The 23,958-nt window shown below is 49.2% G+C and overlaps 1 protein-coding gene across 4 annotated transcripts in view; it reads left to right on the forward strand.

Moving 5' to 3' along the window:
- The window catches only part of SBNO2 (strawberry notch homolog 2), a 114,641-nt gene that overhangs the window by 62,129 nt on the left and 28,554 nt on the right, over positions 1–23,958 (forward strand). For all 4 annotated transcript variants that reach the window (XM_083720184.1, XM_083720183.1, XM_083720182.1 and 1 more), the window contains 13 exons: positions 1,580–1,678; positions 3,520–3,616; positions 4,432–4,592; positions 5,755–5,888; positions 7,105–7,195; positions 8,035–8,178; positions 9,327–9,444; positions 10,735–10,840; positions 12,490–12,643; positions 13,595–13,771; positions 15,989–16,086; positions 19,046–19,128; positions 21,924–22,112. In XM_083720184.1, coding sequence (XP_083576310.1) covers positions 1,580–1,678; positions 3,520–3,616; positions 4,432–4,592; positions 5,755–5,888; positions 7,105–7,195; positions 8,035–8,178; positions 9,327–9,444; positions 10,735–10,840; positions 12,490–12,643; positions 13,595–13,771; positions 15,989–16,086; positions 19,046–19,128; positions 21,924–22,112 — 1,651 coding nt within the window. The remainder of the gene's footprint in view (positions 1–1,579; positions 1,679–3,519; positions 3,617–4,431; positions 4,593–5,754; positions 5,889–7,104; positions 7,196–8,034; positions 8,179–9,326; positions 9,445–10,734; positions 10,841–12,489; positions 12,644–13,594; positions 13,772–15,988; positions 16,087–19,045; positions 19,129–21,923; positions 22,113–23,958) is intronic.

Here is a 23,958-nt window from a genome sequence, read left to right on the forward strand (position 1 = left end):
CTTTCAAGAGCGGTGTTATATGGTCTCGGCGGCCGCTCCCGGTCACCAGTCTAGCTGCCGCATTCTGGATTAGTTACAGTTTCCAGGTCACCTTCAAAGGTAAGGCGACAAGTAAGGAAGAATTGGAGTTTAAGAATAACCAGTCATCATGACAGTGGTACCTTGGTAGTCGAACGGCTTGGCTCCCGTACAAATCGGCTCCCAAACGCCACAAACCTGGAAGTGAGTGTTCCGGTTGGCGGATGTTTTTCAGAAGCCAAATCTCCGACACAGCTTCCGATTGAGCGCAGGAAGCTCCTGCAGCCATTCAGAAGCCGCGCCTTGGTTTTCGAACCGTTTCGGGAGTCAAGCAGACTCCCAGAACGGATTAAGTTCGAGAACCAAGGTACCACTATATTAGTAATAATAAATAATAGTCAAAAGAAATGCAATGGGAAAGGAAGAGAACTAGGGAAGTGTGGGGTTCATTATTTATAGCCTGATTTATTTTACATGATAGCCTTATTTTATTGCTCGCCCTTCATCCTAAGTCAGGTCGAGGCAATCACGAAACTTTTATAATAATAATAATAGTAACGGGTGGTGCTGTGGGTTAAACCACAGAGCCTCGGACTTGCCAATCAGAAGGTCGGCAGTTCGAATCCCCACCATGGGGTGAGCTCCCGTTGCTCGGTCCCAGCTCCTGCCAACCTAGCAGTTCGAAAGCACGTCAAAGTGCAAGTAGATCAATAGGTACCGCTCCGGCGGGAAGGTAAACGGTGTTTCCGTGCACAGCTCTGGTTCGCCAGAAGCGGCTTAGTCCTGCTGGCCACATGACCCAGAAGCTGTACGCCGGCTCCCTCAGCCAGTAAAGCAAGATGAGCGCCACAACCCCAGAGACGGCCACAACTGGACCTAATGGTCAGGGGTCCCTTTACCTTTACATAACAACAACAATTATTATTATTTATACTCTGCCCATCTGGCTGGGTTTCCCCAGTCACTCTGGGCGGCTTCCAAAAAAATATTAAACATTAAAAGCTTCCCTAAACAGGGCTGCCTTCAGATGTCTTCTAAAAGTCGGATAGTTGTTGTTCTCTTTGACATCTGGTGGGAGGGCGTTCCACAGGGCAGGTGCCACTACCGAGAAGGCCCTCTGCCTGGTTCCCTGTAATTTAGCATCTCGCAGCGAGGGAACCGCCAGAAGGCCCTCGGCACTGGACCTCGGCACACTCCTCTGTTGTCCCCTGTGACGAACGAATGCTGTCCGGCATCTCCATTTGGCCGGCCCCTCCAGCTTCCTTAAGCAGGTCAGCGGAAGAGATCATTTATTGCATTTATCTCCCACAACAACAGCAAAAATCTTTCAATACAGGACAACGAAAAAGAGAAGCACTATTGCTACTGCATCTCCAACAGTTAGGTACCTTAGATAGCCCTTTTTAAAACAAACGTAATGGGGTCCAGTGTATTCTAAATATTATTTTTTGTTGCATGAACCTCAATTTAAGGTCCGGGGACACCCTTGTAATAGCAGCGAATACAGTTTTCCAAGCCTCGTATTTTTATTCTTCTCCTGTCTTTCCCCTTTCCTCCCCAGCGATTGCCTCCAGATTTGGAAGGCTTAGAAGGGCTACAGGGCATTGACAGTCACCTCGCAGCCGCTCCTCAAGATACCTCTCTTCTTTCCACCGTTCAGGTGAGGGGTGGTTTTCTGCAGGGTCTTGGAGACTCATTTCAAGCCACTGTTTTTTCCAGAACCGATGAATGCCATAATAGACGTTGTTCTGATGCCACATTTTAGAACAGTACCTACACACAACTGAGCACATCAGGCTTGCCTCACTGGCTCACAGCCATATATTTGTACCATTCCCATTACTCTGCTTTTATTAATCCCAGTCCTGTGAACCTTGTTAATACTTCCTTGAGCAGGAATCCGTTCAACTTTGCGTTAATCCAGCGGTTCTCAACCTGTGGGTCCACAGATGTTGTTGGACTACAACTCCCATCATCCCTGAGCTCTGGCCTTGCTAGCTAGGGATGATGGGAGTTGTAGTCCAACAACATCTGGGGACTCACAGCTTGAGAACCACCGCGTTAATCTAAAGAAATACAAGACCAACATACCAAAATGAAGATTGTTTCCAGAGGTGAATAACAGGCAGTCATATCTCATTCATGACCATTGTTTTATGCATACAAAGGATGCATAAAGCAGTAAAAAAAAACCTCCAAAAGCCTCTGTCCAATAAGGACTCCTTACAGGCATTTATGAAATACTATCCAAAATAGAGGTGGCGCTGTGGGTTAAACCACAGAGCCCAGGACTTGCCGATCAGAAGGTTGGCGGTTCGAATCCCCACGACAGGGTGAGCTCCCGTTGCTCAGCCCCTGCTCCTGCCCACCTAGCAGTTCTAAAGCACATCAGAGTGCAAGTAGATAAATAGGTACCGCTCTGGCGGGAAGGTAAACAGTGTTTCCGTGCGCTGCTCTGGTTCGCCAGAAGCGGCTTAGTCCTGCTGGCCACATGACCCGGAAGCTGTACGCCGGCTCCCTCGGCCAGTAAAGCGAGATGAGCGCCGCAACCCCAGAGTCGGCCACGACTGGACCTAATGGTCAGGGGTCCCTTTACCTTTACCTTTTATCCAAAATAGAGGCAGTGAAGCTTGAAGGTGCTGGCTGGCTGGTGGCCGTTTTGAAAGCTTCCTTTCAATGCGGGGACCACAAAGCATTATGCAAAACACTAAACATTCATATTGTTCCCCACTAAGGCGGCAATCCTGCACACCTACCTGGGAGTAAGCCCAGTTTAACTTTGGGGCTTACTTCCCAGTAGACAGGCATACGATTGCGGTGTAAGTGACCCACATGCTGATTCCAGCGTATCAAACAAAATAATTTAGAGCAGAGCATGTATACTAAAGGGATGCGGGTGGCGCTGTGGGTTAAACCACAGAGCCTAGGACTTGCCGATCAGAAGGTTGGCGGTTCGAATCCCCGCAATGATGGGTTGAGCTTCCGTTGCTCTGTTCCAGCTCCTGCCAACCTAGCAGTTCGAAAGCACGTCAAAGTGCAAGTAGATAAATAGGTACCACTCTGGCGGGAAGGTAAATGGCGTTTCCGTGCGCTGCTCTGGTTCGCCAGAAGCGGCTTAGTCCTGCTGGCCACATGACCCGGAAGCTGTACGCCGGCTCCCTCGGCCAATAAAGCGAGATGAGCGCCGCAACCCCAGAGTCGGTCACGACTGGACCTAATGGCCAGGGGTCCCTTTACCTTTTACTAGCCACAACGGAGGCACAGTCACAGGTAGCGATGCTTCCAAATCCCATATACTGGAAAGTGCAGGAGGGGGGAGTCACTCTTGGGTTCGAGTCCTGCTCGCAGTGGTTTCCCATCGGGGCATCTGGTCGGTCACCGTGACAGCAAGATGCCGGGGTTAGATGGGTTCTTCTTAATGCTCCTCCTGCCTTGCATTCCTTGGAAGATGCCCGCCTAACATGTTTGTGACTCTACCGTTCCCCCCCCCTTCTGTTCCAGTCCCAAACTCAGGTAGAGGAGGAGGAAGAAGGGGACGACGATGAAGCGGAGGAGTTGGGCCACGCGGAGACGTATGCTGACTATGTCCCTTCCAAATGTAAGAGGGGCGCAGAGCCCTTGCCTTGATATATTGTATTTTAATAATAATAATAATAATTTAGTATTTATACCCCGCCCATCTGGCTGAGTTTCCCCAGCCACTCTGGGCAGCTCCCAATCAAGTGTTAAAACAGTACAGCGTTAAAAGGGTTTTTTAAAGGGTTTGGTTTCTTTATCCCAGCCAAACAGGCTCACAGAAGCAGCTCATGTAATATGAGAGTTGTGGCACAGCTAGCATGTTTATTATTATTATTATTTACTACAGTGGTACCTTGGTTCTCGGGGACGTGGGTGGCACTGTGGTCTAAAGCACTGAGCCTTGGGCTTGCCGATCGGAAGGTCGGCGGTTCGAATCCCCACGACGACAGGGTGAGCTTCCGTTGCTCGGTCCCTGCTCCTGCCAACCTAGCAGTTCGAAAGCACGTCAAAGTGCAAGTAGATAAATAGGTACCGCTCCGGCAGGAAGGTAAACGGTGTTTCTGTGCGCTGCTCTGGTTTTGCCAGAAGCGGCTTAGTCCTGCTGGCCACATGACCCGGAAGCTGTACGCTGGCTCCCTCGGCCAGTAAAGTGAGATGAGTGCCTCAACCCCAGAGTTGTTCGCGACTGGACTTAACTGCCGCGGTCCTTTACCTTTTTTTACCTTGGTATTATTATTATTATTATCATTATCATTATTATTAATCACCCTCCCTTATGCAAGTTGGGGAAGGCCGCAACTTTGCAAAAACATAGCGCTGCCACTGCAGGAAGCAGGCAGCAGGGGTGACAAATGTCAAAACAGCTGACAATTCCCCCCCCCCTCACCTTTCCAGCCAAGCTGGGGAAGCAGCACCCCGACCGAGTGGTGGAGACGAGTACCCTCTCCAGCGTCCCCCCTCCAGACGTCACCTACACCGTCTCCCTCCCCGCCTCAACCGCTGACAATGGATTACTCTCTGCACTACAGCTGGAAGCGATTACCTACGCCTGCCAGGTATGCAGGAAGCGATTATTTAGGCCTTCCAGGTATGTGGGAGGCGGTTACTTAACGTGTGCCAGGTTTGCAGGAAGCCATACCAGAGCTTTTTGAAGTTCCAGTTAGGTTTGTAATAGCGACATAGGAAGCTATGTTCAAGATTGTCTGTGCTGACCAACACTGCTTTAGCCTGTTTAGATTTTATAATAATAATAATAAGAAGAAGAAGAAGAAGAAGAAGAATTTATTATTTATACCCCGCCCATCTGGTTGAGTTTCCCCAGCCACTCTGGGTGGCTCCCAATCAAGTGTTAAAAACAATACAGCATCAAACATTAAAAACTTCCCTAAGCAGGGCTGCCTTCAGATGTCTTTTAAAGAGAAGATAGCTGCTTATTTCCTTCACGTCTGATGGGAGGGCGTTCCACAGGGCGGGCGCCACTACCGAGAAGGCCCTCTGCCTGGTTCCCTGTAACCTCACTTCTCGCAATGAGGGAACCGCCAGAAGGCCCTCAGAGCTGGACCTCAGTGTCTGGGCTGAACGATGGGGGTGGAGACGCTCCTTCAGGTATACTGGACCGAGGCCGTTTAGGGCTTTCAAGGTCAGCACCAACACTTTGAATTGTGCTCGGAAACATACTGGGAGCCAATGCAGATCTCTCAGGTCCCGGCGGCCACTCCCAGTCACCAGTCTAGCTGCCGCATTTTTTTTAAAAAAACAACAGGCGCCCTTAACTGGTTTTCAATGACGGGCGCTATGGGCCACTCTGCGAGAGGAAGCAACCGACAAATATAAATAAATGAACAGTAGCAGTATTCTGTGCTTCATGCAGGAATAATTCCTCTGTTTAGAAGAGGCATTCTCTCTTGATCAGGAGGATCAGGAACTTGCAGCCCCCCCCCCCCAGATATAATTAGAGGCATTTAGAAGAGGCATTCTCTCATGGGAGCAAGGAATGCCTCTTCTCCGCTCAGAGACGGGGAAACTGGAATCCCCCCAGATATAATTAGAAGAATTTAGAAGAGGCATTCTTTCCTGAGAGCGAGAAATGGCGCTCCCTCAATCAGGGGCAGGGAAACCAGGGACTGCCTCTGGCTCCACAACTTCTGGAAGGTTGTGCCGCCACCCCTACCCTCCTAACCTGCCCCCCCACCTGCTTTCCCTTTCCCGGACGTGCAGCAACACGAAGTCCTGCTCCCCAACGGGCAGAGAGCCGGCTTCCTCATCGGGGACGGCGCCGGTGTCGGGAAAGGCCGGACGGTCGCAGGGATCATCTTCGAAAACTACCTGAAGGGGAGGAAAAAGTCCCTGTGGTGAGTGCGCAAGGCGTGTTTCGAAGGTTCGGACATTCAGCCAGGATCTTTCTTGGAGCTCTGGAGGCTCAATGAGGCCATCGTGGTGTTTATCTTCTGAGCAGCCATTTTGGTGGGGTTTTTGGGGGGGCGGGGAGAACAGATGGCGGTATTTTAATATGTCACGAGGCAGTACAGACCCTTTTCTCATCACCATATTATCCCTCCCAGCTAGGCTCTCCAAGGCTTGCATTGTATTTAGTAGAGGGTGGGGAGACTGGGAACCTTTTTATTTCATTTATTGCATTTCTATGTACCACCTATTTTTGTTCCAAGTAGCTCAAGGTGGTGTACGTGGTCCTGCTCCTCCACATTTCATCCTCACAAGAACCCTGCGAGGGAGGGATTCGAACCCTGGTCTCCCCAGGTCATAATAATAATAATAATAATAATAATAATAATAATAATAATAATAATAATTTATTATTTATACGCCGCCCATCTGGCTGGGTTTCCCCAGCCACTCTGGGTGGCTTCCAACTGAATATTAAAAACACAATAAAACATTAAAAACTTCCCCAAAGAGGGCTGCCTTCAGTTCTCTTTTAAAAGTAAAACAGTTGTTTATTGCCTTGACATCTGCTGGGAGGGCGTTCCACAGGGTGGGCTCCACCACCGAGAAGGCCCTCTGCCTGGATCCCTGTAACCTCACTTCTCACAGGGAGGGAATGGCCAGAAGGCCCTCAGAGCTGGACCTCCGTGTCCGGGCAGAACGATGGGGGTGGAGACACTCCTTCAGGTATACTGGGGCTTTAAAGGTCAACACCAACACTTTGAATTGTGCTTGGAAACATACTTAACACTATTACACCACAGAGGCGCTCTCTCTCTCTCTCTCTCTCTCAGTGAAAACAAGGCACACAAATGTATATTACAGAGGGGAAATTGTCAGTGTATTGTAGTGTTCAGAGTGCCAGACTACCCCCCCTAGGAGAGACCAGGGTTCAAATCGCCCACTCGGCCACGAAACTCGCTGGGTGACCTGGAGGAGGCAGGACCGCCCCCGTCTCTCAGCCTACCCTGCTTCGCAGGGTTGTTGTGCGGATAAAAAGGGGGGAAGGGCTGTGATTTCTTCTGGGTCAGAGACGAAAGCAAGCGGGGTTTTTACCTTAGTACCACTTCTACGCTGATCCGCAGATCCTCCCAGGTCTTTACGCTCCCTGCTCTCGTTTGTCAGGTTCAGCGCCTCGAACGATCTCAAGTATGATGCCGAGAGGGACCTGAAGGATATCGATGCCCCTGACATTCCTGTGCATGCTTTAAACAAGGTACGGGAGCCATGTCTCTCTCTCTTTCTCTCTTTAAATGGTTCTTATTAGATTTTACAAATTCCTTGACACTCAGCATCACAAGTAATAAAAGTTGCACAAGGTTCGTTCCTCCTCCCCTCTGTGGGTTTTTTAGGTAACTTTTCCAACTGTATATTATAAGTCCATCTAATTTCCAACTGCATATTATATGTCCATCTAATTTGCAATACGGGACGCGGGTGGCGCTGTGGGTTAAACCACAGAGCCTAGGACTTGCCAATCAGAAGGTCGGCAGTTCGAATCCCCGCAATGACGGGGTGAGCTCCCGTTGCTCGGTCCCTGCTCCTGCCAACCTACCAGTTCGAAAGCACGTCAAAGTGCAAGTAGATAAATAGGTACCACTCTGGCCACTCTAAGCAGCTTCCAACATATAGGTAAAGGTAAAGGGACCCCTGACCATTAGGTCCAGTCGTGGCTGACTCTGGGGTTGCGGCGCTCTTCTTGCATTATTGGCCAAGGGAGCCGCCGTACAGCTTCCGGGTCATGCAGGACTAAGCCGCTTCTGGCGAACCAGAGCAGCGCATGGAAACGCCATTTACCTATTTATCTACTTGCACTTTGATGTGCTTTCGAACTGCTAGGCGGGCAGGAGCAGGGACCGAGCAACAGGCGCTCACCCTGTCGCGGACAAGATCCTCAAACTATTTAGCTGATTATTATCAATAAAAAGTTTGCCAAGGAGTCCAGTTCGCTTTATTGCGTCTTCAGATACTTGGTAAAGGGTTCTCATTCATCCTTAAAGCCACAGTTATCATTGTCCTGTAGCTTATATGCTCTTTCCCCCTTCCTGACTGTAGATTAAATACGGCGACACAGCTACCTCGGAAGGAGTCTTATTTGCCACTTACTCGGCCCTCATCGGCGAAAGCCAAGCCGGTGGCCAGCACAGGACCCGCTTGAAGCAGATTCTGGATTGGTGCAAGGAAGATTTCGATGGTGTTGTATCCTAAGAGAAATAAACCGAGCTCTGCGCGTGTTCTTTGTGCACGCATGTCTTTCCGATGTTGCAACGCTCCATGCCTCTCTTTTTTTGCTCCGAAGAGCCTTCCTTTGCATATTTCCCTGCAGCTGGGGGGGGGGGGGGGGCTTAAAATATCTGCCACCGCGTACTGTGTTTTTCGCTCTATAAGACGCACCTAGTTTTAGAGGAGGAGAACAGGGGGAAGGGGCTCTGTTTCTCCTCCCGCTTCGCTGAAGGGACGCTGCGCAGAGACAAAAGTACAGCACAAACAACACTCTAAAATCATTCATTAAAAATCACTCCAGGCTGGACTACTGTAATTCGCTCTACTGCCCTTGAAGCTGTCCCAGAAACTTCAGCGGGTGCAGAATGCAGCAGTGAGGCTCCTCACAGGGTCTCTGCCATGGGAGCACATTCACCCAGTGCTTTTCCAGCTGCATTGGCTCCCGGTGGAGTACAGGGTCAGGTTTAAGGTGCTGGTTTTGACCTTTAAAGCCCTTCGCGGCCTAGGACCCTCGTACCTACGGGACCGCCTCTCCCGGCATGCCCCACGGAGGACCTTAAGGTCCACATATAGCAACACCCTAGAGGTCCTGGGCCCTAAGGAAGTCAGATTAGCCTCAACCAGAGCCAGGGCCTTTTCAACACTGGCTCCAGCCTGGTGGAACGCTCTGTCTCATGAGACCAGGGCCCTGCAAGATCTGATTTCCTTCTGCAGGGCCTGTAAGACAGAGTTGTTCCTCTTGGTTGCTTAGAATCAGTTTGATTTCCTCCACCTCTTCCTTTTTCCTTTCTCCTCCTATGAAGTGGCTGCATCCTAATGTTCTAATGTTGTATCTTAATCTTTTAAATCGTATTTTAATCAACTTGTTTTTATTATTGCTTGTTAGCTGCCCTGAGCCCGGTCTTGGCTGGGGAGGGCGGGGTATAAATAAAAAAATATTATTAATACGGTACAATCTATATTTATCCCATTCTCTGCTGAAGTTTGGGTCCTCCTGATTTCCCCAGTCAATCTGGCCACCTCTGCACCATCAAGTAGTTGAATCTGCCGGTCCAGCTACTTACCGGTAATTTGACTCGCTACTCGCATTCTCCCTACTATCCTTAACGGGTGCCTACTTCCAGATTGTGTTTGATGAATGCCACAAAGCCAAAAATGCCAGCTCTACTAAGATGGGCAAAGCAGTATTGGACCTGCAGAACAAGCTGCCTCTCGCAAGGGTGGTTTATGCCAGTGCCACAGGTGAGTTCTGGTCGGCGGTGGGGGGTGGCTGCTTTGAGAACCTATAAGTGAGGGGGGCAAAGTATGCCCATCATGGGTTGGTATCATAAGAGCGTGCTGGTCAGTAATCAGGCAACTCAAAGTCGGAGTTGACTCCCTCTCTCATAGCAAAAACACAACCTGCACAGACTTGGCTGAATGCCATGCCTAATGAGCAGAGCGGTTCCTTCCTTTCGGCGGCGGCTGGATCTTCCCAGGGCAAACATGTCTGTCCTCCAAATAAGGGGGCAGCAAATAATAATATAATAATAACAATTTATTACTTATACCCTGCCCAACTGGCTGGGTTTCCCCAGCCACTCTGGGCATCTCCCAGCAGAATATTAAAAACACGACAAAACATCAAACATTAAAAACTTCCCTAAACAGGGCTGCCTTCAGATGTCTTCTAAAAGTCATGTAGTTGTTTATTTCCTTGACATCTGGTGGGAGGGCATTCCACAGGGCAGGTGCCACTACTGAGAAGGCCCTCTGCCTGGTTCCCGGTAAATTCCCTTCTGCAAGTGAGGGAACTGCCAGAAGGCCCTCGGGAGCTGGATCTCAATGTCTGGGCTGAACAATGGGGGTGGAGACGCTCCTTCAGGGATACTGGGCTGTTTAAGGCTTTCAAGGTCAGCACCAACACTTTGAATTGTGCTCGGAAACGTACTGGGAGCCAATGTAGGTCTTTCAGGACCGGTGTTATGTGGTCCTGGCAGCCACTCCCAGTCCCCAGTCTAGCTGCTGCATTCTGGATTAGTTGTAGTTTCCAGGTCACCTTCAAAGGTAGCCCCACAGAGAGCGCATGTCAGTAGTCCAAGTGGGAGATAACTAGAGCATGCACCACTCTGGTGAGACGGTCTGTGGGCAGGGAGGGTCTCATCCTGCGTACCAGATGGAGCTGGTAGACAGCCACCCTGGATACAGAATTGACCTGCACCTCTATGGACTGCTGTGAGTCCAAAATGACTCCTAGGCTGCGCACCTGGTCCTTCAGGGGCACAGTTACCCCATTCAGGACCAGGGAGTCCTCCACAGCTGACCACCCCCCGTCCCCCCAAAACAGTACTTTTGTCAGGATTCAACCTCAAAATAAACAAGAGTCACAAGGTTGCATGGGAAGAGTCAGCAGCAATGCCAAACATGCAAGCAGGAGAAAACGGCTGATTTGCAGAGGAAGGAAGGGAATTCGGTGGAGGGGTATTAGTGGTAGTGATTGGTCAGGCTGCACCAAACTTTTCCTGACCTTTAAGCATCTTTTGCTCTTGACAGGTGCCTCCGAGCCAAAGAACATGATATACATGAGCCGGCTGGGTATTTGGGGAGAAGGGACCCCTTTCCGATCATTTGACGACTTCCTATCGGCCATCGAGAAGCGGTATGTTTGGGGAAGCGGTGGTGATTTTCCATCTCCTTCGTTTCTTCCCGTCACTGTGAGAATTTCGAATTATACAAGTGAACAGACTCACAATTTTTAAACCCAACCTGAACTGCAGACCTGACATATTCCCCACCTTCCTTACCAACAAAGTTATTTTGGTTTGTGGTTAGTTTGGTTCAAGTGAAAATTTACGGAAGGAAGTTTAGATCAACCTGTGTGTTTTCTCAACCTAGGTAGTTGTCTCTATAAACCGTGGTTTATGTAACCACGGTTTCTTGCTTGCATGTAGCAACAAGTTGCGGTTAGTGGAAACCAGGAAGCACGTACGAAACTGCCTTCAAATCTTATTTTGCTTCAGGCTGTTTGGGGCTGCGGAGCGTTGTTCTCAAGGAGTCGTATTTCCTAGCCTCTTCCTTTTCCGCTGCACATTTTTTTCAGTGAATTTTGCGAGCGTTTGCACACCATCACTTGGAAAAAGTGGGTTACAAGCTTACAGTGGTGCCTCGCAAGACGAAATTAATCCGTTCCGTGAGGCTCTTCGTCTAGCGGTTTTTTCGTCTTGCGAAGCAAGCCCATTGACACCTTAGCGGATTAGCCCTATTAGTGGTTTAGAGGCTTTTAGCGGATCAGCTGTTAAGCGGCTTAGCGGCTTAGGAAAAGGGGGGAACAAGGGGGGGAAACCCGCAGGAACTCGTAAGACATTTCGTCTTGCGAAGCAAGCCCATAGGGAAATTCGTTTTGCGAAGCGCCTCCAAAACGGAAAACCCTTTCATCTAGCGGGTTTTCTGTCTTGCGAGGTGTTCGTCTTGCGGGGCACCACTGTACACTTATTCTTTAAATGTCCCCTTTACAAAGAGGCACGCAGTAAGTTCATGGATCCCCTACTGGTGAGGCTCGCCCACTTCCCACAAAAGCAAAAATTTGACCTTTTGCTGTTAGGCAAAGAGCAGAAGAAGACCTGGATGGTCGCCAGATTCTGTGTGCAAATCTGTAGACGCAGACCATCGCCCAACTCAAAATAGTCCGGCATGAAAATCCCCAAACCTTGTTCCATGGGTGACTCTGAGTCAACTCCCCGGGATAGTTTATTGTTGCACAGTGTATCTAAATTCACTGTTGTACATTGTTTTAATTGTCTGTTCTACTGAATGTTTTTATTTGTTTTTTGTTTTTATCTGTTTTAATTATCAGTTTTGTTTTTTATCCACTTAATATTCTATTCTCTGACTGCTGGTCTATGACTGTAATAAACTGATTGAATTGTGAAATTGAATTGTGGGTTACAAGCGATCGGAAGCAAACAAACATCACCTTTTGAGCCATGATGGTTTGATGGGCATGGACAGAGGCGGGCGGGGAGTCCTGTTCCGACGTTCAGCCGTCGTGGTTAAGAGCGGTAGTCTCGTAATCTGGGGAACCGGGTTCGCGTCTCCGCTCCTCCACATGCAGCTGCTGGGTGACCTTGGGCCAGTCACACTTCTCTGAAGTCTCTCAGCCCCACTCACCTCACAGAGTGTTTGTTGTGGGGGAGGAAGGGAAAGGAGAATGTTAGCCGCTTTGAGACTCCTGAAGGGGAGTGAAAGGCGGGATATCAAACCCAAACTCTTCTTCTTCTTCCTCAACGACTGCTTTGGTCTCCCCTCCAGGGGCGTCGGTGCAATGGAGATTGTCGCCATGGACATGAAAGTGAGCGGGATGTACATCGCTCGGCAGCTCAGCTTTTCGGGGGTCACCTTCAGGATAGAGGAAATCCCACTGGACCCAGAGTATAAGCTTGTCTACAACAAGGCGGCTCAGCTGGTAAGCAGGGAGTTTACGCAAGGGTTAAAATTTCTGGAGCGTTAAGTGCTTCCTGCAGCCAATCAGAAGCCACGCCTTGGTACCACTGTACTTTTATTTTCCCCAACATTTTTTTATTAGTTTTCATAATATTATAAACAAACAAATAAGCACACAAGACAAACAAACATAAATCATAGCCTTATTAAAAATTACAGTTATTAATTTTGTTGAGTGACTTCCTCGCTTCCCCTTGGTTGAATTTCATTGCATATCTTTTTAACGGTTCTCCAAATCCCAATTTTTATGAAATTTAACTTAAACATTAACATCCTTAGATCTTCACCTTATGGAATTAAACATATTAATTCATCACTTAACATAAATAAAATCCTAAGCCCATTAAGTATCTGCAAGCTATTTTCAGTTAGTTTAACTTAACAAATTTAACTAAATAATCATTAAATTTATTCCACTCTTCCTGATACTCCTCCTCCTTCTGGTCTTTTTAGCTAACAAAATACGGACAGCAGTTGTGGCATACAAAAACAATTTAACATCTTTCTTGGGCAGTTCCAAACCTGTTATTCCAAGAATAAAGGCCTCTGGTTTCTTTATAAATCTATATTTCAACATTTTTTTCAATTCATTATACATCTTTTCCCAGATGTCTTTCACGCTGGGACAGGTCCACCACATATGATAAAAGGTTCCTTCCTTTTCTTTACATTTCCAACATATATTGTCACTATTATGATATATCTTTGCTAATTTTTCAGGAGTCAAATACCACCTATACATCATTTTCATTATATTTTCCTTTAACAAAGTACATGCGGGGAACTTGACCCCTTTCTTCCCCAATCTTTCCCAATCCTCAAACATTATATTATGTACCACTGTACTTTAAATGGTAAAACAGAAAAATTAATTTCTCTCTCTCTCTCTCTCTCTCTCTCTCTCTCTCTCTAGTGGGCAGAAGCCCTGGGGGTTTTCCAGAAAGCTGCCGACCTGATAGGCTTAGAGTCCCGGAAATCTTTGTGGGGTCAGTTCTGGTCCGCCCACCAGCGCTTCTTCAAGTACCTCTGCATTGCTGCAAAGGTCCGGCGTCTCGTCGAGTTGGCGAAAGAGGAACTGAACAAGGGCAAGGTGAGACAGAGAGAGAATTTCCCGAAAGTCTTCGATGAGCTGGATGTTTGCTGGAGGTGCTGAGAGACCACACCTCCTAAGGAAACTATCGCTTGTCACCCAACATTAACGCTGCCAGGGATTTTTGGCGATAACCGGTTTTGTCAAAAGAGTAGGTTGGGTATACGATCCCGGAAGCTCAAATAGTAATTGCAACTCGGCCGAAAATTTGACCCTTGGTACCACTCATTCTGGGGGGTATCTGTAATGGAAGAAAATATTGTATTTTTCGCTCTATAACACGCACCCGACCATAACACGCACATAGTTTTTAGAGAAGGAAAACAAGAAAAAAAATATTCTAAATGAAACAGTGGATGTATGATTTTTGTGGTTCATGCTGTGGCCACAGACATGTGATCTGACAGTGAGTTTGGAGTAGCCCAATGCAAAAATACTGAGGATCCATGTGGATCCATGCTTTGTTAACCACGTTTTTGCACCACTGCGGCCCCAAGCAACAGTGGGTGCGTGATTTTTTTTGGTGCAAGATGTAGCCATGGACATGCTATGTGATCTGATGGTGAATTTGGGGTGACCCAGTGCAAAAATCCTGAGGATCCATGTGGATCCGTGCTTTGTAACCACGTTTTAAGTGGGGGAGGGAAGGAAAAGCACTCAAGGGACAAGGAGCATGCGTGGGGTGGGTGGAGAAGGATGCTGCTAATAATGAAGAAGAGGGGTATAAGGGGAGGAGGCTCCTCTCCTCTCCCGCTTTGCTCCTTTAAAGCAAGCAGGCTCTGCTTTTCTCCCTCCTCCCCGCTCATCCCCAGCTTAACAAGCTGAAAAACTTTGCTGCTATTTAGCGAACTGAGTGGGGAGGAGAGAGGGACAGAGAGCCTGCTTGCTTTAAAGGAACCAACTGGACAGGAGCCGCTTACACTCGTGTAAGCAGCTCCTCTCCTCCCCTGCTTTGCTCCTTTAAAGCAAGCAGGCTCTCTGTCCCTCTCTCCTCCCCACTCAGCGGCTCTTCTCCCGCTTTGCTGTTTCAAAGTGAGCCACGGAGGAGGGAAGGAAGGGGAACCATGGATCCTCTGCTCACGACTGCAGCAGATCCCCCCCGCCACTCATAGGCATTCCCTCCATAACACGCACAGACATTTCCCCTTACTTTCTAGGAGGAAAAAAGTGTTATGGTGCAAAAAATACAGTACTCATCATTTGAGATTTTGACCAGGGCTAGAACCTCCAGACCCTTTTAATATGGTTTGGCATTTCTTTGTTGCATATAAAGCAGAGGCATCGTTTTCAAGACAACCCAAGCTAGGTCAAGTTAGAACTAGACTTGACAATCAGATAATTTCGATATTCGATAATTGGGCTTTGCTATTTTGATCCACACACAACAGTATTATTATTACTTAATTGAATTGTTATACCTCCCGTCATCCAAGGATCACAGTATAAAACCACAAAAATACCTAGCATAGTAACAAACAAAAGCAATGCAGTTGTACCTCGGCTCTTGAACGCCTTGGTACTCGTACGTTTTGGCTCCCAAACACCAAAAATCCAGAAGTGAGTGTTCCAGTTTGCAAACGTTTTTTCGGAAACCAAACGTCTGACGCGGCTTCCGCTTGAGGGCAGGAAGCTCCTGCAGCCAATCGGAAGCCGCGTCTTGGTTTTGGAACAGTTTTGGGAGTCGAACGTACTCCCGGAACGGATTAAGTTTGAGAACGAAGGAACCACTGTACCCCCAGTTTCGCTTGTCACCTTTTAGTTTTCATCTGTTGCTCTGTTTTCTCTGTAATATGTGAAATGAGATTCAGGCACCCCCCCCCCCATTTATGTGGGGGTTACATTCGGAGGCACCATGCATTTACAGGAAATATGCACATATCGGGGGGCGCCATTGACAAAGCCTGAAAACGCCTGCTAAACCTCTGGAAACCATTGAAAACCCCTTTTAAAAAAAAATCAAACTCCACCACAATAGCACCCTCCAAACCTTCCTGCTAAAACTCTCAACTCTCAAAATTCGGTGCAAAGGCTCGTGAAATCGCGCTCGGAAAGGATTCTGGAATTGCTCTAGCCACTCTTTGGGGGGGGGGCTGGGTTTGTGTGTGCGCGTCTTTTAAAGTGCCGCTTCTGGGTTTGTGAATGTCTGTAAACGGGGACCTGAGCCATACAGAATCTTTACCAGACAAACCCTCTCTCGGTTCCTCCCCCCTTTCGCAGTGCGTCGTGATCGGCCTACAGTCGACAGGCGAGGCCCGAACCCGGGAGGTCCTGGACGAGAGCGAGGGGCAGCTGACCTGCTTCGTATCTGCTGCCGAGTGAGTTTGTGCGCATCCGGGGTAGGAGGGCCTGTTTCTCGCTGCGGCCTCTCAGAACCCAGCATTTTGGAGGCGGGGGGCTGCCCTGCCCCTGAACTCTCAACTGGGCTGGGCTTTGCCCCTGTGCAATGAAGCAGTGTGGGTTAAAGCCTCAGCGCCTAGGACTTGCCGATCGAAAGGTCGGCGGTTCGAATCCCTGCGGCGGGGTGCGCTCCCGCTGCTCGGTCCCAGCGCCTGCCAACCTAGCAGTTCGAAAGCACCTCCGGGTGCAAGTAGATAAATAGGGACCGCTTACTGGCGGGAAGGTAAACGGCGTTTCCGTGTGCGGCTCTGGCTCGCCAGAGCAGCGATGTCACGCTGGCCACGTGACCCGGAAGTGTCTCCGGACAGCGCTGGCCCCTGGCCTCTTGAGTGAGATGGGCGCACAACCCCAGAGTCTGTCAAGACTGGCCCGTACGGGCAGGGGTACCTTTACCTTTACCTTAATGAAGCAGGGCCTTCTCGGTGCTGGTGCCCTCCCATCCGATGTCAAGGAAATGAGTAACTATACAACCTTTAGAAGACATCTGAAGACAGCCCTGCATAGGGGAAGCTTTTTAGGGTCAAATATTCTTTTATATATATGTTGTAAGCATCGGGTGGCGCTGTGGGTTAAACCACAGAGCCTAGGACTTGCTGATCAGAAGGTCGGTGGTTCGAATCCCCGCGATGGGGTGAGCTCCCGTTGCTCGGTCCCTGCTCTTGCCAACCTAGCAGTTTGAAAGCACGTCAAAGTGCAAGTAGATAAATAGGTACCGCTCCGGCGGGAAAGTAAACGGCATTTCTGTGCGCTGTTCTGGTTTGCCAGAAGCAGCTTAGTCCTGCTGGCCACATGACCCGGAAGCTGTACACCGGCTCCCTCGGCCAATAAAGAACAGTGAACAATATAGAACAGTGGCAGTGCTTAATAAGAATATCTGCTGGGGCCGCATGCGATATGCCTGCCCCGAGGTTTTCACTGTCGGTTCTAACCCTTTCCTCTTTCCTAACCCCCATCTCCCCTTTATAAATGAATGCTGGCTGGGTTCTGCTTCTACATTATCATTTGGGGGGGGGGGGAGTGTTTGTTCCCATCCAAGCTCATACGCTCACTACCAGTCTCGCTGACCAGCGTTCATGTCCCGGGAGCTGGACGGGGGAGCGTTGGGTGAGATTGGGGCAAGGTGCGTACCCATAGAAGCCGCTCTTTTGCCCCTATTTGCATCAAGTGACACCCCCCCCCTCATTTGTCCATGCATCCTTCCTTACTTTTCCCATCTCCCCCTCCCTGATTTTATTTTTTTACCCTATCCACGTGTCAAGTCTCTTGCCCTTTTGGGTATACTTGGTCACACAAACGCAGACTTGTTTTTCTCAGAACGTAAGTGTGGCGCTTTGGGTTAAACCACACAGCCTAGGATTTGCCGATCAGAAGGTTGGCAGTTCGAATCCCCGCGATGGGGTGAGCTCCCGTTGCTCGGTTCCTGCCCACCTAGGTCCCGCTCCGGCGGGAAGATAAACGGCGTTTCCGTGCACTGCTCTGGTTCACCAGAAGCGGCTTAGTCCTGCCGGCCACATGACCCGGAAGCTGTACGCCACATGACCCGGAAGCTGTACAATAAAGCGAGATGAGCGCCGCAACCCCGGAGTCGGCCACGACTGGACCTAATGGTCAGGGGTCCCTTTACCCTTACCTTTTTATTTACAATGGAGAGCCCCAAGGCTCATGTCTGGCTCAGTCACTAGCAGAATCCGGGAGTGGTCTTTTTTTGTACCACCCCCAACATAAAAATCTTGTCACCCCTGACCGTTTCCGCCCCTCCCTGCGCTTCAGATTGCTGCGCAGGATCGGCGATGGCAAGGGCGTGCTTGCCCCCTCTCTGGAGCGGCGTTAAGTCTCTCAGTAGCATCCTCTGGTCCTTGCACCTCTTCTACAGTAGAGGTGGAACGTTCCCCCTCTCCGGAGGAGGAACTGCTTCGCAAGATTTTTGGAGGCTCCCTGTAACACAACTGCCCTTCTATTTCTCGCCTCTAATCCGATGGCATTTCCCTGACTGTAAGCAAAGGGCGGGTTCAGAAAAAATATACAAATCAATTTTTTATTTGCAATCTGGTGTGCGGAAATTTCATGGCCCAGGCTGCTTTCCGTCAGCCACACTCACTGCCTGCCCCCCAACCCCAATATCTTTCCTCCCTCTCTTCTCCCCAAACCCAGTATGACTCCTAAGCTCCTTCCAACCACAGTGGTACCTCGCAAGACGAAATTAATTCGTTCTGCGAGTTTTTTCGTCTTGCGATTTTTTCGTCTTGCGAAGCATGGACTTTGGAAAAGCTTCAAAAATCACCAAAGTCTTCAAAAACCTCAAAAAAGGCTACCACACCGCGTGCTATGAGTTGCTCCTCGAAGTCAAGTCGCAACTGCACCCCCTGAATGCACGGTTTTAAGAAAAAGGAAACAAACTTGCAAGACCATAGGGAAATTTGTCTTGCGAAGCAACTCAAAAAACGAAAAACTCTTTCGTCTTGCGAGTTTTTCGTCCTACGAGGCATTTGTCTTGCGAGGTACCACTGTACTGGCACTACCTCCCCTTCCAAAGGCAGCATTCTGATTTACTAGCAAACTTGCTTAAATCCCTCCACTGCCCGGCCTTCGTATTAGAACTCCCGAACATTCTGTGATGTCACACCAGCTCAACCAATGGGCTGTCAGAAAGAAGCCAAGCGGCCGGATGCTTGTAGCCGCACTTCCAATCCCGAACAGGTTGTTTTTTTGGGGTTGTTTGGGTGTTTCTGTTTTGCTTTCGCGTTTCGTTCAGTCTCTGTGTCCTTCCCCTTTGGTTTACCCTCTTTTCATTTTTGAAATAAATAAATACAGTCAGCGGCGGTTCGGCTCCACCTGGCCGTTAAGAGTAAAATCTCTGCATCTCCCGACTTTTTTCAGAGGCGTCTTCCTCTCACTAATTAAGAAGCACTTTCCTTCAACCAAACGAAAAAGAGAGAGAGGAACTGGCATTAAGAGAAAACGTAAGACCCCCGGCGCTCTCCCCTCCCCTCCCGAAACCTCATCCCCTCTCCCCCCACGCCCTCCTTGCGGTGCAGTCGCAATCGGCGGCACCCCCCCATTTCTTCCCTTGCTTCCCTTCCCCCTCACCCCATTGCCAGCCTCCACTCGTGGTCTTTCGCCACCCCATCTCCCTTTTCTTTCTATTGCTATCTGTTTCTTTATTTATTTCTACAGTGGTACCTCGGTTCTCAAACTTAATCCGTTCCGGAAGTCCGTTCCAAAACCAAAGCATTTCAAAACCAAGGCGCGCTTTCCCATAGATTGATCCGCAAAATGGATTGATCCGTTCCAGACTTTTGAAAACAACCCCTAAAACAGCAATTTAACGTGAATTTTGCTTTCTAACGAGATCATTGATCCATTAAATGAAAGCAGTAATCAATGTCCTGCGCTATAAAATAAATAAGACAGTATTATAGATGATGAAGTTAAAAAAAAAAATCCTTTTACCTGCACTGATGATAGTCATTGTTTGGATTATCCATTTCTACAGTCACACAATCAATCAGTCAGTAGCTGAACTGGGTTCCATGCAGTCACAGAAACAAATGAACTGAAAAAGCCTCAGAAACAAAAACGTAAAATAAACAGCAAATACAAAAGCACCAAACTTAATCCGTTCCAGAAGTCCGTTTGACTTTCAAAATGTTCAAAAACAGCTTCTGATTGGTGCAGGCGTCCCAGAAACAATAGCCAACAGCCGAATCGGACGCTCTGCTTCCCAAAAAAAGTTTGAAAACCAGAACACTTATTTCCGGGTTTTCAGCGTTTGGGAGCCAAGGCGTTTGAGAACCAAGGCACCACTGTATTTATCTTTCCTACTCCTTTGCAACAGGGACTCGCAGGCATGTGGTTAATTGCCCTGGTGGTTGTGGACTTAGAATATAGCCTCCTCCCTCCCTCCTCCTCTTCCTCCACCACCACCTCCTAAATGGATTTATTTTATTCATTTTTTGGAATCAAGTTGGCTTCCATCCAGCACACACACACACACACACACACACACACACACAGGTCTTTGCCCTAGGTGTCTCTAAACGTGTGCAGAGGAGGGCAAACCAAAATGATCAAGGGTCTGGAAGCCAAGCCTGATGAGGAGCGGTCGAAGGAGCTGGGCACGATTAGCCTGGGAAAGAGGAGACTGAGAGGAGATAGGAGAGCCACCTTCAAATATCCAAAGTGGAAGTGGGAAGCAAGCTTGCTTTCTGCAGCTCCAGGGGGCTGATGGACCCAAATGACGAGAGATTCCGACTCAGCATCAGGAAGAACTTTCTGGCAGTAAAAGCCCGTTCAGGGGTAGATGGGACTCCCTCAGAAGGTGTCGGTCTCTGCTTCGCTGGAGGTTTTGGAAGAGAGTTTGGATGGTCTCCTGCCATAGATTCTTTCAACTTTGATTCCTGCATTGCAGGGAGTTGGGGTACCTGCACTGAAACGTAGAATTTTAGAGCTGGAAGATACCACAAGGGTCATCTTCCAGGAGCCTGCAATGCCGGAATCTCAACTACATAGCTGTCAACCGTCCCTTATTTGGCAGGAAAGTCCCTTATCCCAGCGCCGTGTTCCGCTGCTGTCCCTTATTGATGATGTCCCTTAAATTTCCCAGGTTTCAAAGGAAGCAGCTCCTCTCCCTCCCTCCCTGCCGGCCAGGGAGGAGGGAGCCTCCAACTGGGTTGCTTGGCTGCGTTGCTCATCCAATAAGGATCTAAGAACGACTGGGGGGTGGAGCTTGCAAGCCTTTTGCCGATCAAATCGGCCGCGTTGCCTGGGGACACGCCTTTGCTCAGTGCTTCCCAGCGGAGAGGTGACGGTGGTTTCCCTTGCTGCATCCCCTTTGCCGGGTTGCTGCGCTGTGGGAACCACCACTTGAGGCTTTGTTTGGCTGCTGGCTGGGCTTTCTGCCTTTGGCTCGGTGGGGCTCAGAAGTCAAACATACCTGTGCCTGGAAAATCCCTTATTTTGGCTGCCGATCCCTTATTTTTGAGGCTGTTGTTCCCTTATTTTCAAATCTGTAAGTTGACAGCTATGCTCAACTAAAGCATCCCTGACCGATGGCCATCCAACCTGTGCTTAAAAACCTCCAAGGATGGAGAGTCCACAACCTCCCGAGGGAGACCATTCCACTGCATTGCATGGGGTTCGACTTTTTGGCGATCCCTTCCAACTCTTACAATTTTAAACCTGTCCTCAGCTTCTCATTTTCAAAACGCCCCTTTTAGCTTTTAAAATTCTAGATTAACAAAGCACCACCCAGGCTGAGTTATTATTGGGGCGCTTGTAAGCATTTTCAAGGCGCGTGACAGTCCGACAGCATTCACTTCCCCAAAAGAAAAGGGGGGGAAAATGATTCAAGGCCCAGGCGTGCTGGAGGTGCAGAACGAAAGCAGTTGACGTCCAAATTTTTCTCCTTGTGATTTCTGGGACGCTGGCTCTCTTCCTTTCCTCTCCTCTCCTGTTCTCTGCCTGTCCTTAAGGCCTCATTTTCACCCAGGCGGTCGGCCTGTCGCTTGTGTTTTTGAATGGTCTTTCATACTGGGAATTCCCTGCATGTAGAAAAGCAGGGTGAAAAGGCAACAGTCCTGACATGCTAGATGTTTTCATGCGGGGATTCTTTTGCATGGAGCTGTAGTGGGAACTGGGCCTTCCTTCCTCCTTTCCGATAGCCCCTTCCCTCCCTTCCGTCCGCCCCGAGGCTCCCCTCCCTCTCTAAGCGGCCTCCCCCACTCAGTTTCCCGCTCTGCCCCACCTTTTATTCCAGGGAAGCAGAAGGGCCGCGGGGCCAAGTTCCCCAAAAGTTGCGACCTCACCAGCAGCAGCGTCATCAAAATCAGCTCCGACAGCAGCTCCGATTCCGAAGGAGGAATGGAGAGCGATTTCAACTCGTCCCCGGAGTCCCTGTTCGAAAACGATGACGTGATTTTCAACGGCTACGCTTGCGACGATCGGGGTGAGGGTTTGTTTGGGCTTTCTTATTGCCATTGTTAATTGCTGTCATCTTTCATCTCGCCCAGTGCCAGCCCTGCTCAGAGCAGACTCACGGACCAGAGTCGCCCACGGGGTGCGATCCACAACGGTTGCGTTGCACAGTTTGGAAAAGATTAAAGCGAATTTTCACAGAGGAGAATAAGAATAAGAATAATTTTTATTTATACCCTGCCCTCCCTAGCCAAGGCCGAGCTCAGGGCGGCTAACAAGCAATAATAAAAACAAGTTGAATGAATACAACTTAAAAACAAGATTAAAATACAATATTAAAATATTGAAACAGTAAAATATTAAAATGCAGCCTCATCGCAGGAGGAGAAAGGAAAAAGGAAAAAGAAAGAGAGGGAGGGAATCAAATTGGCTCCAAGCCAAAGACCAGGCAGAACAACTCTGTCTTACAGGCCCTGCGGAAAGAAATCAGATCCCGCAGGGCCCTGGTCTCATGAGAGCGTTCCACCAGGCTGGAGCCAGTGTTGAAAAGGCCCTGGCTCTGGTTGAAGCTAATCTTAACTTCCTTAGGGCCCGGGACCACTAGGGTGTTGCTATTTATGGGCCTTGAGGTTCTCCGTGGGGCATACCAGGAGAGGCGGTCCCGTAGGTACGAGGGTCCTAGGCCGTGAAGGGCTTTAAAGGTCAAAAGCAGCACCTTCAATCTGACCCTGTACTCCACCGGGAGCCAGTGCAGCTGGAAAAGCACTGGGTGAATGTGCTCCCATGGCAGAGACCCCGTGAGGAGCCTCGCTGCAGCATTCTGCACCCGCTGGAGTTTCTGGGACAGCATCAAGGGCAGCCCCGCATAGAGCGAATTACAGTAGTCCAGCCTGGAGGTGACCGTTGCATGGATCATTGTGGGGTTAAGGCTCTGAATCCCAGCTGCTGGGACTCTCAAGTGGGGAAGGAAGTATAAACTGTCAGAGGTGCAAGGAACCACAAACGTCATCTGGTCCAACCCCCCCTAGCGATGCAGGAAACTTTTGCCCAACATGGGACTTGAACCCACAACCCCCACGTGAGCCATGGGGTCAAGCTCCTCATCTTTTTTCATCTCCGCCAAGCTAAGCAGTTGGCTCCTTATCTCTCTCGCCCTGACCTAGCCACTGTGATCCACGCGACGGTCACCTCCAGACTGGATTATTGTGACTCGCTCTACGTGGGGCTGCCCTTGAGACTGACCCAGAAACTCCAGTGGGTGCAGAATGCCGCGCGAGACTCCTTATGGGGTCTTCGCTGCGAGATCACATTCACCCGGTGCTATACCAGCTGCACTGGCTCCCGGTGGAGTACAGGATCAGGTTTAAGGTGCTGGTTTTAACCTTTAAAGCCCTATATGGACTAGGACCCTCATACCTACAGGACCGCCTCTCCTGGTATGCCCCACAGAGAAACCTATGGTCTGCAAATAATAACATCCTCAAGGTCCCAGGCCTCAGAGAGGTTAGGCTGGCCTCAACTAGAGCCAGGGCCTTCTCGGCTGCGGCTCCAATCTGGTGGAACGCTCTGTCACAAGAGACTAGGGCCCTGCGGGACCTGACATCTTTCCGCAGGGCCTGCAAGACAGAGCTGTTCCACCAGGCCTTTGGTCAGGGCGCAGCCTGACTCCCTCCTCTGGCAACCTGCACAGAATTTTGCTTAATCGGTTGCCATCAATTTGATTTTAATTAATTTTTATAATGAAATATTTTTAGAATGTGTGATTATTTGACTGTTTGATTATTTGATTGTTGTTAGCCGCCCTGAGCCCGGCTTCGGCTGGGGAGGGTGGGATATAAATAAAAATTATTATTATTATTATTATTATTATTATTATT

This window comes from Podarcis gaigeae, assembly GCF_964106915.1.
Source record: "Podarcis gaigeae genome assembly, chromosome: 18".
Taxonomy (NCBI): domain Eukaryota; kingdom Metazoa; phylum Chordata; class Lepidosauria; order Squamata; family Lacertidae; genus Podarcis; species Podarcis gaigeae.